This window comes from Nicotiana sylvestris, chromosome 1, assembly GCF_000393655.2.
Source record: "Nicotiana sylvestris chromosome 1, ASM39365v2, whole genome shotgun sequence".
In the NCBI taxonomy this organism is placed as follows: Eukaryota; Viridiplantae; Streptophyta; class Magnoliopsida; order Solanales; family Solanaceae; genus Nicotiana; species Nicotiana sylvestris.
Genome location: NC_091057.1, coordinates 148,245,733 through 148,262,247, shown reverse-complemented (window position 1 = coordinate 148,262,247; position 16,515 = coordinate 148,245,733). Strand labels below are relative to the sequence as shown.

At 36.3% G+C, this 16,515-nt stretch overlaps 1 protein-coding gene across 6 annotated transcripts in view; it reads right to left on the bottom strand.

Moving 5' to 3' along the window:
* The window catches only part of LOC104249796 (protein SUPPRESSOR OF FRI 4-like), a 28,248-nt gene extending 15,772 nt beyond the window's left edge, over nucleotides 1–12,476 (bottom strand). Inside the window, exons 1-5 of one of the 6 annotated variants that reach the window (XM_070169119.1) lie at nucleotides 12,389–12,476; nucleotides 10,003–10,102; nucleotides 7,386–7,451; nucleotides 6,501–6,616; nucleotides 4,817–5,220 (exon numbers count right to left, since the gene is read on the bottom strand). In XM_070169119.1, coding sequence (XP_070025220.1) covers nucleotides 4,817–5,220; nucleotides 6,501–6,616; nucleotides 7,386–7,451; nucleotides 10,003–10,050 — 634 coding nt within the window. In that variant the 5' untranslated portion in view covers nucleotides 10,051–10,102; nucleotides 12,389–12,476. The other 5 variants (XM_070169102.1, XM_070169109.1, XM_070169112.1 and 2 more) reach the window with 5 other exon arrangements.
* Between the last annotated feature and the right edge of the window lie 4,039 nt (nucleotides 12,477–16,515).

Here is a 16,515-nt window from a genome sequence, read left to right as displayed (position 1 = left end):
TCCATCCCAAATTCTAAGTAATTTTTTTTAAAATAATTAAATAAATAAATGAGATTGGAGAATCCTATACATTTGTATTATTTACATCTATTTATTTTTAGCGAAATCCTTTAATAATATCCTTTAATGACTACCTTTTATTATTACTAAATTTTTTATAAATATAAAATCAATATCTACATTCTTGAAAATGACATATTAAATAGAAGAGAAAAACAAATATTAGCAGAAAGTAATAAAATTATAATCATAGATACAACATGGAATTATCGAAAAGTAAAAAATAAAAATAAAAAAAAACTAATTATCCCATAGTTGGATTAAAATTCAAATTGTTAGTAAGACTATCTATTTATTTTTAGCGAAATCCTTTAAGAATATCCTTTAATGACAACCTTTTTATTATTACTAAGTTTTTTATAAATATAAAATCAATATCTACATTCTTGAAAATGACATATTAAATAGAAGAGAAAAACAAATATTAACAGAAAGTAATAAAATTATAATCATAAATACAACATGGAATTATCGAAAAGTAAAAAAATAAAAAAAACTAATTATCCCATAGTTGGATTAAAATTCAAATTATTAGTAAGACTTAAGCTTATTGAAACTAATTATTTACAAATACTGAAAATTGAAAGAAATAAAAATAAAAACTTGAGTACTAAATCATATTTCTAAAAATTTAAACAATTTAACATTAACTAACTTTGTTTTAATTCATCATGTCCTAATACTTGTTTGCAAACTAATTCATGTTATAACTGAAATTGACTACATGATTCGGATTAACTTATCGTTGACGAAAAACCTTATGAATAAGGAACTTAGTTAATTTTTGCCAAACTGATTCAATAACGCCATTTTTACGTTATTTCTTCTATTTTTTTATTTAAACAATTTTAATTAATAATCAGGTTTAAATATATTTCCTAATAATCTGGTAAAGACGTTATTTAATATGTCGCTATAATATGCCTAGTTATGCCGATGACAGTGATTTACGGAATAATAATACATGAATAACCTAAATACAATACAAAAAATTAAATTAAACTAAATTAAAAATTTAACACTCCATTCTTCATTTCAGCTTACAAAATGCCAAAATTACAGTTGTGTACCTGATATTGTCAATATAAGAAGAAGAAAGTCAGCAACGTAATACGTAACACAGCAACAGCAACAATAACCAGCAATAACCAGTCAACGAAAATCCCAGTGACAGCTTTGAAAAATTCAAAATAAAATCCAGGAATGCCGAAAATAACGGACAGAAACCAAGGGAAATTTTCAGATTTTTGAAAGGCTAGTTAATCTTCAACCCTTAATTTCTACACCTGTATACCAGAATATTTATCAGGTGTGTACTACTTTCTCTTCTAATTTTCAATTTTTTTTCTTTGTATGTTTTTCTTTTCTTGAGAGTTTCAATTTTTTTTTCGGAATAAATGTTCAGCTTTTTTTCAATCTCTTTTTTTTTCTGTCTGTATTTCTTCTCCTTCTATCATTTTTCAGACCTCTATATATAATCCCCACCCTTTAATCAATTAAAATCAATCCCTTTCTCTACCAAACCCATTATCTTCCCACTCATCCCCATTACATTAAATAAACATATCACACCACCCCATTTCATTTTGTCCCCCATGCTTCTTTTAAAATAATGCAAGATTCCCCTTTAAATTAAATCTTGTCCCCCCTTTATATTAAATAATAATATCACAAACCACCCCATTTTATTTTGTCCCCCATGCTTCAAATAAACAATTACAAAATGTACAATTCCTAAACTACCCCTTCCGACCTTACTGAAATTACCAAACTACCCCTGAACGTATTACAAATTTACCAAACTACCCATCAGCTATAACACATCAATTAATCAAACTTAACCAAAATATAGACAATATGATCAATTTCTAACAATGTTCAAACAACAATATGAACATGGATGAACATCATAACAACAATATCACATGAACACGATTTTAACAACATTTCAACAACAAGTCACATGAACACGAATTGAACAACAAAGAACAACTATGATTGAACAATATTTTAGCAACAAACAATCCTATTTTCGGATTCAACAAACAACAACAAACAAAATATGAAGATTTCTAAATTCAATCATATTGAACTTAAAAATCAACTCTAACAACATTACAACAAACAATTCTTATATTAAACTTAAAACAAGATTATGAGAACAATTCAAGCAATAATCATAAATGGTAAACAAGAAATCAAACTATACAAAATTCGGATTCAAGATCATCCAAACAAAGTATGAACATGAATGAATCTATTTTAAGACAACAAACATGACGGATTAAACGATTAAAACAATATATTCCTTTAATACAACTAAATTCTTTAAACAAATAACAAGATCGACGAAGAAACAATTATGAACTTAAACTTGAACTTAACAATATTAACAATTTCTAACAATACATAAACACATGAAACAAATTGAAGAAATAGTTGATTAAATTTCAATTTGAATCTAACAAACATCAAACTAACAAATACTTACTTAAACAATAATACAAACATGAAATAAACATGAAAACAACTAATTAAACTTCTATTTTGAAATCTGAAAATTAATTTTAACAAAGCACATGAACATGAACAAACTAGAAAAAATGATTTCAACGATAAACAACGAACAAAACAAGAATCAAATATTTAACGATTTTAACTTTGAGAAATATAAAAACGAAAATGGACAAAATAAAATTCAAAACTACTAACCGGATTGAAACGACGAACTTTGATTGTATACCGATCTGTCCAAGCCTCGACTCAATGAAAAAAACCTCGACATTTGACAAACAAAGAAGACGAAGCAACAACAAAACACTAGAAGCAAAGAAGAACGATGAAGTGAAGCAGCGGATGCCGGCAGCAGCAGCTCGGAGGAAACTGCATCGCGACGGAGATCCTATGGCTGGACGCAGCTGCTGCTACAGTAACGATGGAGAAGCAGGCAATAGGGAACTACTGCGATGAGTAGCAGCAACAGTTTGTCGAGGGAGGGATAAGAAACAACGTAAAGCATAGGGGAGCAACAACAGCTGGTCGTCGAACAATGTCAAGCCAAATTAGTTGTTCGACGTTGATGGAATGCAATGGCAGCCATGGCTGCCTGAGTTGACGAGGCAGAAGCTGTGACGGGCAGTCGCGGGGAGCTTGGTGTTGAAGATGATGGGCGTGAGATAGCAGCTCGGAGACAGAAGCATTCGACGTAGCGTTGGCAACCATGGATGTCAAGTAAGTTTTGAGCTTGACGAAGGAGATGAAGACGCAGCTGGGTCATCCATGGTCGGAGCAAGTAAAGCTTGAACAACTGGTCTATTAGGACGTGCTAATGGAGGGTAAAGGGCAGCCATGGGAGGGGTCTTTCTTGAAGAAGAAGAAGAAGAAGAAAGATAGAAAGGGGGGGCGGGTTGGTTAGCTCTTTAGGGTTTTCCCTTCTTTCTTTTTTTTGTTTTTTTTGTTTTGTTTTTGTTTTGTAAAATGTAAGACAAAAGGGGTTTGGGTCTTTTGGGTTATGGACTGGGTCGACCCAGTTCGAAATGGACTGGGTCGTAGGGAAGATTGGGCCATTTTTTGGGCCTATGGCTTGAAATCGAAGAAGAGGCCTAATTCCGACTTTCTTTATATTTTCGCTCTCTTTTCTTCTTTTATTTTTCTAAAACTAAATTATAAAAATACTTAAACTATTATTAAGAACTAAATTAAGTTATAAAAGCGCAAATTAACTCCCAATAACAATTAACGCACAATTAAGTAATAATTAAGCATAAAATTGTATATTTGGACATTAAATGCTAAAAATGCAAACGATGCCTATTTTTGTAATTTTTATTTTTTGTAAAACAAATTTAATTACTAACAATTGTAGAATTAAATCCTACATGCGAAAGGCGACATATTTTTGTATTTTTTTATTAATTTAGCAAATAAACATGCACAAACAAATACAAATAATTATTCAAAATGTCACAAAATATCACAAAAATGGCACACCAAGAAAAATCATTTTATTTTTGAATTTTTTGGGAGTAATTCTCATATAGGGCAAAAATCACGTGCTTACAACCACCCAACAAAAACTCTATCAGAGCAGGGAATCAGGTAAGATAACTTGCATAATATTTAGCGGAAAATATTATCTGAGGAAGAAATAGGATGTTCTTTTCTAGTCTTCCACAAGGATTCAGGTCAGAAATAAGAGAAAAATGCATGCTGTACAAAGACTGCAAGGCCAACAGCTTCAAATGTCAAAATTCATCAATATAAAAAAAAATTGCACCAAAGAACCCTTTTGTCCCATTTTTCACCCATGGATCCATACAAGTGTTTTATGACACCTAAATTAATTCCCACTATCAATACTAAATATTGTATTATAAGTTTAAAACCAACAAAATAATCTGACACCATGGACTTTCCACTTTTTTCTGATTTCTCACCGAAATATACGTGCATGTGCATGAAATAAAATTCGCATTATCACCTCATCTAAGCAACTAATAAATTTTCTCTCTGCAAGATGCCAAAACTACTTCACAAAGTTTTGAAAGAATCAAGGACAACAAACAGGCTTTGCATTTCAATTCCAAAAGCAATCAAGAAATACTACTTCTTACTAATGGATCAGAACAGAGTTGCTTATTCTAACTGGAGTCACAACAGTAAATTGGCAATAAGTAAATTCCCAACAAGAACCATGTCGAAAGTGTCAGCCCTTTAACAGAATGGATAAGATATTACAACAGAAGACCTTGAATACCTGAAATCTGATAACCAATGGTGGCAGGAGTGTTGTTGTCCATGTTTGGGTCAATTAAGCTATTTGTGTCAGCTGCAGAGCTCAATGGCACACTTGTTGACAGCATTGGCGGTAAAAATGGCGAACTTTGGGAAAGGTGGTTGTTATTCGGAACAACAGGAAACAAGGGCTGAGACACGGGAACAGGTGGATTAGATGCCGGGAGGCCTGGAGGACTAACAAGCGTTGGTGGTGCAATAGCTGGCATTGGAGGCCTCACATTTTGCACAGGAAATAATGGTTGTTGCGGCAGACCCATTGGTGCAGGAGGTGGAACCGAGACAGCAGGATATTGTGGATACCAAGGTTGGGGCCGAGGGGGGACTGGCCAACCAGCGGGAGGCATCGGCACAGCAGGATTATAGCTGCACAAACAGGCCAGATCCATGTAAGACTTTTTTTTGAAAATCTGATCCATGTAAGAATTTATATACCTATTGGAGGTGCTCATTAAAAGTTAATAAATTCAAAGCATGCCAATAAACAACAAAATGTAGAAGAAAAGGTTAACAAAAAGATAAAAATGCCAAGGCTAAAATTACCCCTATTATCTTTTTTATTTTGTGACAATGGTCTCCTCGACTAGTCCATCGAGTAGCCAGTTAGAGCCCACAAGCATAAGTGCTGCCGTGCCAGTTCATATCAGTGTTGTTGTTGGAATTCAAACATGGAATTTCAAGATTGTTACTGCTATCCCTCAACTACTCAGCCATCCCTTGGAGACATAATTCTGTTTTATCTATAGGCCACAAGGATAACAAGGAAGAAATGTGTCAACTTCAATACTGAAATCTAAGCTGCTGAACACCTGAAAAACTAGCGCTAGAATTCTTTACAGACCAATTCTTGACAAAATTTAGGTATGCCACACCATCAGTCATAACTATAACAAAGTCAGAGCTGGGATATGCTATATTAAAGAGCTAGATTCCTAATCTCATATATTCATTATTCTGCTCGTTTGACCAAGTAATACTGATCCTAACATAGGAATCTTTCAGAAGAAATCCAGAAACATTAGGTAATCCTAGAATAGAGATACAAAGCAAGCAGTAGTCCTCCCTCCGGATCCTTCTCGTCATATGTAAAAGCATGTCCTCAAAAAGACCAGAATCAACTGTAAAAGAACTAAACTTTAGTACAAGAGACTTCTGCTAAATCACTGTCCCGGATGGGCTCCAAATTGGAATATTTGTAAGTCTATCTTCTTAAAAAGAAATAGTTGGTTCTCTTATTTTGTATTGATAGCTGTGTTACTAGTCAAAATTGTAAAAGTTTTTCTTTTTCAAGAAGTACGAATTTTTCTTTGCATTTATTCTGTCTTACAAACAAACTTATTCAAGGAATATACTCCTTGATACTGATAAACCGACACGAATGACAGATTCCATCTTAAACAAAACTTATTCAAGGAGAACATATGCTTTGATAGAAGAGATAAAAATGAATTGACTCCAGGCTTCAAGAACAAAATGAAGAGATCATGACTCGCAACTTATGGGGGTATATTTTCTCACAAATCCCAAATATCGAAAGTTTTTTCTTTGTGATAAAACTCATGCAACAGCATATGAAAAGGAAAGTATCCTAATTTATTCAAACACAAGGAAATCTGAACGCATAAAAAAGCATTTCCACGACTAACATACAGTGGTGGCATTGCACCAAAAAATGCCCGGGGAGGGTATCCTGGAATTGCACCACCAACATACTGGGATGACGGAATGTCCACTTTGGCAGTTTTTGCTGGGGCCTCATCATCTACAGGAAAATAAAAGCCATAGAGAGAACAAACTTAGGTTTATGTAGTCATGAAAGCAGAGAAGCTAGAACAGACAACTCTAGCAGCATCTATGGGAAAGATCTGCAGAAAACTGAAAAGGTAATACACTCATATTAACTCAAAGATGAGATAAAGGAAGTCACTAAAAGCTCAAACACAAAGGTACTAAAAGCTTAAACACATAAACACCAGGGGACAGCAAGTAGAGAAATCGGAACATCAATTGCTTTTAGTTTAGCAGATGCAAGGTTGAAAACTTAAAAACAAGCTTCTGATTTCTGCAAGTTGCAGGCTTATACAGAAGTAGAACTAGTCAGGAGCCCATACTGAAACACAGACTTAACACCCAATAGAAGTAAGATATTAATATGATACAAGCTCCAGATAGCTACTTCTTTAACTATATTCAAACTAATGCCCTGAACTTCTGTCACGACCCTAAACCCGAACCCGATCGTGATGGCGTCTCTCGTGAAGAAAAGGCTAGCCAATTAAACCCAATTCACTTTTAAACAGTTAAATAGCATAAAAGCAGTCTAAAACATGATATAGCAATACTAAGTAGCGGATAATGTCAATAAAGTGGGGAAGTACAACCCAACACAGCCTTAACCGGGGTGTCACTAGTCATGAGCATCTATAAAACCCAATACAAGTCTGAAAGGTCTACAACTAGTACAAAAGCCTGATATGAGATAGAAATGATAAAGAGGGAGAAACACGAGTCTGCGGACGTCAAGCAGCTACCTCGTGAACCCCGAATGTCCGCCGGGAGCTCTCAACTCGCACTGGCAGGATCAGCAACGCCTGAATCTGCACACAGGGGTGCAGGGAGTAAAGTGAGTACTCCAACTCAGTGAGTAACAAATGTAAATAACGACTGAAAGTAAGAAAACACCTAAGGCACAAGGCATTCTATAATGAAGCAGTAAAACCATTTAAAAGCAGTACAACAGTGGAAAGTCAAGTAAAATCCTCTTTCACAAATAAACAAGTAATTGACAGGTAATTAAGGTAGAGTAAACAAATAGAAGTTCGCCCCTCGGACACAGTATCACCACATCCGCCCCTCGGGCAACATCTCAGAACAATAACAGCCCCTCGGGCTCAATCTCACATCACAATGGATACCCGCGCTCACTGGGGGTGTGCAGACTCCTGGAGGGTCCCCTTACGGCCCAAACGCAATAACAAGCCATCTCATGGCATCAACTAGGCCCTCGGCCTTATATCAATCAAGCCACCTCGTGGCGTACATATCTCAGGCCCTCGGCCTCATATCAGTACCAGTGTTTCCTCACAACTAGGCCCTCGGCCTTACTCAGTCAAAAATACTCACAAGCCCCTCGGGCAATAGTAAAACAGTGTTTCTCGGCCCAAACATCATTTAAAATATCATTTAAGTCTTAAAACTGAGTAAACATGGCTGAGTATGAAAACAGTGAAAAATAATAGGACTGAGTTCAAGTGTAAAGTCAAAACAGTGAGGAAATATCAATAAAAATCCCCGAAGGGTTCAAATAGTTGGCACGAAGCCCAAATATGGCAATCAGCCCAAATCATGATGATAGCAAATAAGTTTCAGTCAAATACGCGGTAAAATCATCAATCGGGATGGACCAAGTCACAAATCCCCAATAGTGCACGACCTCATGCCCGTCATCCAGCGTGTGTCTCACCTCAATATAGCACTACGATGTGCAATCCGGGGTTTCAAACCCTCAGAACATCATTTACGATCATTACTCACCTCGAACCGGTTAAATCTCTAGCTCGCGACGCCTTTGCCCCTCGAATCGGCCTCCACGCGGGTCGAATCTATTCAAAATCAGAACGAGGACGTCAACATATACTAAGGGAACAAAGCTCAAGCGAAAACAATCAACAAAGGGCACAAATCCCGAAATTACCAAAAACCCGAGCCCCAGGCCTGCTTCTCGAAAATCAGAAATTTTTACATCAATAGATTCCTCATCTCCCCACGAGTCTATGCATTTCAAGAATACCAAAATCGGAGTTCAAATAACCCCTCAAATCCTCAATTTAATGCCTCTTAAACTCAAGCCTTAATCCTCTATTTTTAGCCTTTTAATTCCTTTAATTTCAGTCTTAAATCCATGAAATACTACCATAGAAATGTGTTTTAGGTCCAAAATACTTACCTTAACGAGGTTCCCTTGAAATCTCCCTTCAAAAATCGCGAAGGAAGAAATATATACATTCTGCCCAGGCCTCTCTGCATTTGCGGTCCAAAACCCGCTTCTGCGGTACCGCTTTTGCGTTTAACACACCGCTTTTGCGAAAATCACTCAAGCCGGCCACTGCCGCACCTGCGATCCTTCTTCCGCATTTGCGGTTCCGCAGATGCGGCCCCCACAACCGCATTTGCGGTTTCCTGACAATCCCCTCCATAACCGCTTCTGCGGCTTCTCCCTCGCATATGCGGCGCCGCACCTGACAACAAATTTTCTCAAGTCTCAAATCTTCCCGTTAACCATCTGAATTCACCCCGAGGCCCCCGGGACCTCAACCAAAAGCACAAACATAACCCAATACCTTATTCAAACTTGTTCCAATCATCAAAACGCCTCAAACAACATCAAATCTACCAAATCACACCGGATTCAAGCCTAAGTTTCTAAAATCTTCGGAAATACGCTTTTGATCAAAAACCCAACCAAACCACGTCCGAATGACCTGAAATTTTACACACACATCCCAAATGACACGACGGAGCTACTGCAACTCTCGGAATTCCATTCAGACCCCTATATCAAAATCTCGCCTACCAACCGAAAATCGCCAAAATATCAACTTCGCCAATTCAAGCCTAAAGTTACTCCAACCCTCCAAAACCCATTCTGATCACGCTCCTAAGCCATAAATCACCTCCCGAAACTAACCGAACCATCAGAACTCGCATCCGAACCCTCTAACACATAAGTCAACATCCGGTTGACTTTTCCAACTCCAACTCCCTTACAAGAGACTACGTGTCTTAAACCTTACTAAAATCATTCCGGACTCGATCTGACCAACCCGATACCATAAAACACGGATAACGAAGCATAAAGAAGCAGAAATGGGGAAAACGGAGCGGTGACTCATGAGACGACTGGCCGGGTCGTCACAACTTCAGTAGCACTATTTCAAGTTTTCAACACCCAGAATTTAAGTTCCTAAAACCAAGTTAAGGGAACATTCTTGCCACATTAGTTGCTATTCAATAGTAACAATACAATGGTATAGCAAGCAAGACAAGACCGCAAAAGTAACTTCTCTACTTGTCACAATTGAGCAAACCATAGGACTCCTCCATGTCACTCAAATGGCAAATTCAAGCACATCACTATAATGCTCATACCTCCTCTCCATAGTGAGCTGCTAAGACATCAGGTGGGATTCCTTGCATTCCATATACTTCAATATCTGTTGACTCTCTGCTGGCTTTGGCATTTGGTACCCTGTAACAGCCAAATACTCTTGCTTAATACATTTAATTGCAAGGAAAAAAACACCTGATAAAAAAATGCAAAAAAAAAAAAAAAAAACACGAACAATTATAAGCATATTGGTTCCTCACTTCCTCCCTGTGCCAAGGCTTCCTTGGGTAATTTGACCCGGCAATATGATTTGGCAAGAAGAATTAAGAATTTACAAAGATAAGTGGGTCGAAAGACAAGGTCAAAATTGCTTTAAAGTCAAAAGCACCCATCCACAATAGACCTAAGGTAGTATACATTAACAACTATGTCTTCATCCCAAACAAGGGTCTGATATATAAATCCCTAACATCCATTCTGCTCCATTGGACCCGTTTTATTGCAATACTCAATGATTTGTCTTAGAATCACCTATATAGAGCATATACCCACATGTGTCCTACTAGATCTAATGCAGTATGACATTTACAATTTTTTAGTTGCATTGAATGGATGATAGAGAAGGGAACTTTGGTGCAATGGTAAAAATTATTGCCATATGACCGGAAATCACGGATTCAAGCCATATTCCCAGAGAGAGTAGAATAGAAAAGTCTGTCAACTCTTTAGTTTTAAAAGGTTTAAATAAGTGTATGTAGAGGAAACATCCTCTTGCAGAAATGCAAAGTAACTTTGCATTCATAAAACACAATGGTCAGCGAACCCTGCGCATAGCTGGAGATTATGCACCAAGACTGCTCTTTATCAAAAGGCAATAGAATGATCTTATACTATAAAATTTAACTTTTGATATAGAGAATAAATGATTCTTTCTGCAACTTCACATTAGCCAAATTCTAAAATATGAAAATATATCAGGCATTGGCATATCTATATTTTTTTCCGGTGATATTCCCTATATTATAAACCAAAAACCTGACCTAATTTACATGGTGCACTTTTTTGAGGTTAATTAACTAATTTTGTTAATAATCACACAGAAAAATTGTGGATAAAGGAATATCATGACAAGAATACTAAAAATTACACAATCTTTTTCTTGTTTCAAAGTTAATAAAAATGAATTCCTTACCGGCTGCAGAACAAAATTTACGTTTAAACTTTGTCCATTTATCACATTATAACTACTTAACATAATGATACTCTCTTTTTTTGTTTTATAAATTTAAAAGAAGAACAAAAAACTTAATTGTTCCTTCTCTAATATGACCAAATTTTCAAGCTAGTTTTTATGCTTTCATGTCCCAAAATATTCGGATTAACAGAACTATATTCTTACACATCCTTCAAGGTATCTGTTCAAACTTGTATTCAAAAGTAAGCACCCACTCACTTGGATATAAATTTTCGTTACACTTTTATGAACAACCTTAATAGAGGGATTAAAGAAGGAAGCTCATAAAGATGCAAGAAGTTTTCAAGGAAATGCAATAACGAGGAGGAGGAAGAGGATCCTAGAAGCAGCATAATGCAATTTCCCATCTTTTACAATAAAAATCTTTATTTTCCTTGAATCATTTGAAATAGCATGTCTTCATTTTCCTTTGGAATATATATATGTCAGAAACCGTAATAAACCATATTTCTTGTACAATTTCTATCCCTGCAAAAACTTTCTCCTCCTTTCCCGATGTTTGTGGGATGGGAGCCGACTTTGAAAAACAAATCATCCTGAAACCTCACTCATCTCCATCAATCATAATCCAAGTCTATCCCCCAAGAAGCTTTTTCCACCAGCTTACAGAAAAAAAAAACTCATACCTTACCAAGACACCATTAGTTACCAAATTATAAAAAGAATCAAAGCTTCTCCCTTTAAGCCTCATCATATGTATCAAAATCTTCCAAATTAACTCTTGTTAACCACTTCCATTTAACTTCAAACACAAATCTGTACTCTCAAAAATTCACTTCTAAAAGCACAGAAAGGAAATTTCCAAATCTTCTCTTTCCCCTTTCCTCAAAAGAGCCATTGTTTTTTGTAATGTTGTGTATGATGGGCTACAACTGGCGATGTCTAAGACTATATTTGACCTGCTAAAATGCTTATACAGGGAAGGCAAAGACAAAGAAACTATGAAGAAGTGGATCAAAATCCTAGCCTGCATTTGGTGGACCTTAAGGAACGAAAGGAACCAACGGGGCTTTGAGGGTCACTCTAATCCAGTCTGAAAGATAAAAATCAACTGTCCTTTTTTTTTTTGTTTTCCTTTTGGTGTAAAATGGAGTAGGGCAAATGATGCTCTATGTTAGACACTATAGAAATCTTTACATGAATATATGTGATGTTTATAGAGGAGAGCTAACCAGTTTTTGCTTTTTGCTGATGATCCTGATGCAAAATGGCCCAGCACCTCCTTAGTGCTGTTTTGCTACTAACGGAATTTTCCTTTTACTGATAAAAGAAAAAACCATTTTTATAAATAATTAAATATTCAAATCCCAAATAAAGCTAAGCAAGTAAATAGGTACAAAAACACTTTACAGCTCCAAGGAGCTTAAAGTTAAATGTATCCATACCTCCCACGGCAACAAGTGCGGGATAACTACGACAATCAAGGCAAAATCACCTAGTATTTCTCTTATAAAAAAGAGATCACCTAATTTTTTTGTCTCCGCTAGGATTTAAACTGGTCCCTAAAGTATGCACACACTTCATTGATCACAAGGCCTCACCCTTGGGTGCGAGAATTTAATACTATCTAGAGACACTTTTTTACCGGTAAGCAAAGTACTGTCAATGGACGTTTTTTTCTTAATAACTCAACGTATATCTCTCTTTCCAGTTTCCACAACATCTACACGATGTTATGAGCCATCCACATGACCTATCACTTCATACCCATAAAAGTGTCCATTTTGTGCTTCAAACCATATTTCAACAAATCTACTATCTCTTTTGGCGTAATACATAAGGAGACACCTAAAGTTGGCACGATCTTTCACTTAGACACTTAAACTAGACCTCTTTCCAATTAGACACGTTTCTTAGGCAATTCTCATACCAATTAGACACGTTTTTTGCTGGCTTATTAATTAACCAAGCGCGTGTTCTGCAATCTCCGTCTACGTGGCAACAGTAACCATTATAAATCGTGCCATATCATTTTATTTGTCCACCTCACTGTCCACCTCAGCTATATTGTGTTATTTCCACTAAAATACAGATAACTAGCCCTAAACAAACATCTAAACATATTACCATTGTTCCTTTTACCTTCGATGAAAACGAAGAAAGGTCCTACCACTGTTAATCTTCTTCTTCTTTTGGTCAATGGTGTTGGAATCTATTATTTCCACTGATTTCTCACCGTATTTACAACGCTTCAAGGTCCAATCACTCCTTATTTTCTATTGCTACAGTTAGGGCTAAGTAATCTGTAAGTTATTTCTCAAGCTAGGTTTTTTTGGGGTTTTCCTTTGTGCTGGTCCTTTGTCGTCTTATGTAAGGGAATATTATGGAGGATGACTATATTTTAACTCGCTTTCACCACGGGGGTACATTTATCGAGCAACCTGTCCCACTATACAAAGGGGAATTAGATGCTTTTGTTGTTGCTATCGATAAAGACCATTTTAGTGTTGTCGAGTTGTCTGCTTATGCTAAAGACCTTGTGTATGCAGTTGTCGAAGGGTTTTATTGTCAAAAGGAAAAAGATGGTGATTTTATCAAAGTCTTTTCTGATTTACAGTTATATGAATTTGTGAAAGATTTAAAACATGGTGATATTTTGGATGTTTATTTGCGTCATGGTGTGAGTCAGCCTGAAGTAGTCGAAGAAAATGTTGGTCTTTTATGTGGGGCAGAAGTAGGTGGGGGTGGTAATGACCAATTTAAAGCTAGGGAAACACTTGGGAGTAATACAAATACTGAAGAACCTATTAAGCCGCCTACTGAACCAACTCACAATGTTGCTGATCCACCTATTGAGCCTCCTATTGAACCAACTTTGAATGATGCTGAACCAACTCACAATTCTTCTGAACCAACTGTAAATGCTGTTGATGGAGATGAACCACCAGACCATAATGTTAATGAAGATGGAGTGCAATCAGATATTGAGAGTAGTGAATCAGAAGAAGATGTTCTTCCAGAAGAAGATGATTCAGATGTTGATGATGAATTGAGATCTCTAAGGGCTGAAAGGAGGAGCAAGAGGCAGGGTAAGCAGAGGAAAAAACCAATTGCAACAGATGAAATACCACTAGGAGAAGCAGGTATTGACAGAGGATTTGAGGATGTTTCTTAAAGGGTACTTGTAAAGGTGAGCTTCTAGTTGTTGTTGGCAAGAATGGAAATCAGCAAATGTTTCCTATAGCATGGGCAGTTGTGGACTAGGAGACAAAACATAGCTGGAGTTTTTTCATCAACTACTTGAAAGATGATTTGCAATTGGGAACTGGAGAAGGATTGACTGTGATGGCAGATATGCAAAAGGTAAGTATTCTATTCTGTTGTCTCTTAAGTAGCCTATTAAGTAATTTTGGTATTTGATGTTCATTAATGTGATATGTTCAGTTGTTAAGTACTTAAGTATTCTGTTATTTTGTTAAGTAATTAGTATTCTGCTGCTGTTAAGTATTCAATTTTGTGTAGTAATATGCTGCTGTAATTTGAATTAATTATTGTGTAGAGATTTGCAGCAGCTATGAATGAAGTTTTACCTAATGCTGAATTTAGGATGTGTGCCAGGCATATATGGTCTAATGGCATAAGAAATGGAAAGGAGAAAACAGTTTTGGGGGTGCTCTAAATCTAGTTATGAAGTTAAGTTTAAAGATGAGCTTGAGAAAATGGACAAACTTGGTAAGGATATTTGTAGGGATTTGTTATATTATCCAAAAAAGTCATGGGTTAGAGCTTATTTTGAAGTACATTCCAAGTGTGATGTTGTTGAAAATAATATGTGTGAGACCTTTAATTCATGAATTTTATCTTCTAGGCATAAATGAATTATAACTATGTTGGAGGAGATTAGAAGGAAAATAATGACTAGGCAAGTGGATATGTTGAAATTTGCTGATACTTGGATATCTGATATATCACCTATGGCAAGGCTATTGTTAGAGGATAGCAAAGACCTTGCTAGAAAATGTACTGTCCTTTGGAATGCTGATGTTGGATTTGAGATTGGAGAAGGGCTGCATAAGCATGTAGTTAATCTGACTGATAAGGTTTGCACTTGTAGAGCTTGGTAGTTGAGGGGTATTCCATGTCAATATGTTGTTCTTGCATACTATCACATAAACGAAGAACCTGAACGGGCAGTAGAGCATTGGTATAAGAGGGATACCTTCTTAAAAGCATACAAGTATTTCATCCAGCCTATGACAAATATGAAGATGTGGCCTGAAACCAACAATCCTAAGATAGAGCCTCCCAAACCTAAACCCATTTCTGGTAGACCTCAGAGGAACAGAAGAAAAGGCAAAGATGAACCAAAAAAGAAATATGGAAAGTTGTCCAAGTGTGGAGTGAAAATGACATGTTCCAAGTGTCATCAACAAGGACATAACAAAAGATATTGTAAGGTAAGTGTTTCTTGTCAAATATTTCCTATTGCCATCACATGTTTCATGTTGTTCATATGAATGTAGTAATCTGTTTCCATCACTGTTATTCACTGATGTTGCTCAATGTTATGTAGGCTGAAAATTGGATGCCTTCACAACAAGGTAGCCAAAGCTCACAAGGTGCTAGCCAACCTGATGCAGCTGGAAGCTCAAGCCAACCTACAAACTCTGTGTGCTTTGATACAACAAGGGTTAGAAGGGTTAATGAAGCTAGATGCTCAAGCCAACCAACACCAAGTTCAACAGATTTGAGCAGGCCTTATAGAAGAGGATTAGGTAGTCAACTTCCTCCAAAGGGTAAAGCAACTACCAGCCAAAAGAGAGGAAGGGGTGCAAGTAAAGAAGATGCTGAAAAAGGAGCACAAAAAAGGTCCAAAAATGTTGGATTTGGCATCTACACAGCTGCAAGTGGAACTCAAATATTAAAGGTATATAATCATACATATTTCATCTATAATATGACTTGCAAATAACTTACTGATTGTGGTTCATTATTTGGCAAACTGCAGCCCGGAACATCAAGCCAACGAGTTATGGTAAGTGGTTCAACTTATAAGAGTGCAGCTCCAACAGGAATTGACCTTGGTTTTAAGGCTAGAGGCTTGAGGTGGAAGGGTCAAGATGCTATCACAACTTCCTAGTTGCAGCAGATGAAGGCAAACTTCAGCAAGAAGTAGTATCTTAGGAACTTATTTTGTCTATATGTTATATAGCAGCAACCTATTATATTTTGGGATCTAGTTTTTGAAGGAACTAAACTTTAAGTTGTATTCAGTCGTGTAATCTTACTGTTCTGTTTTGGATATATGTTATGCAGCTGCAACTTCAGCCTTATTTTGTTTGTTTTGGCAGAATAGTTA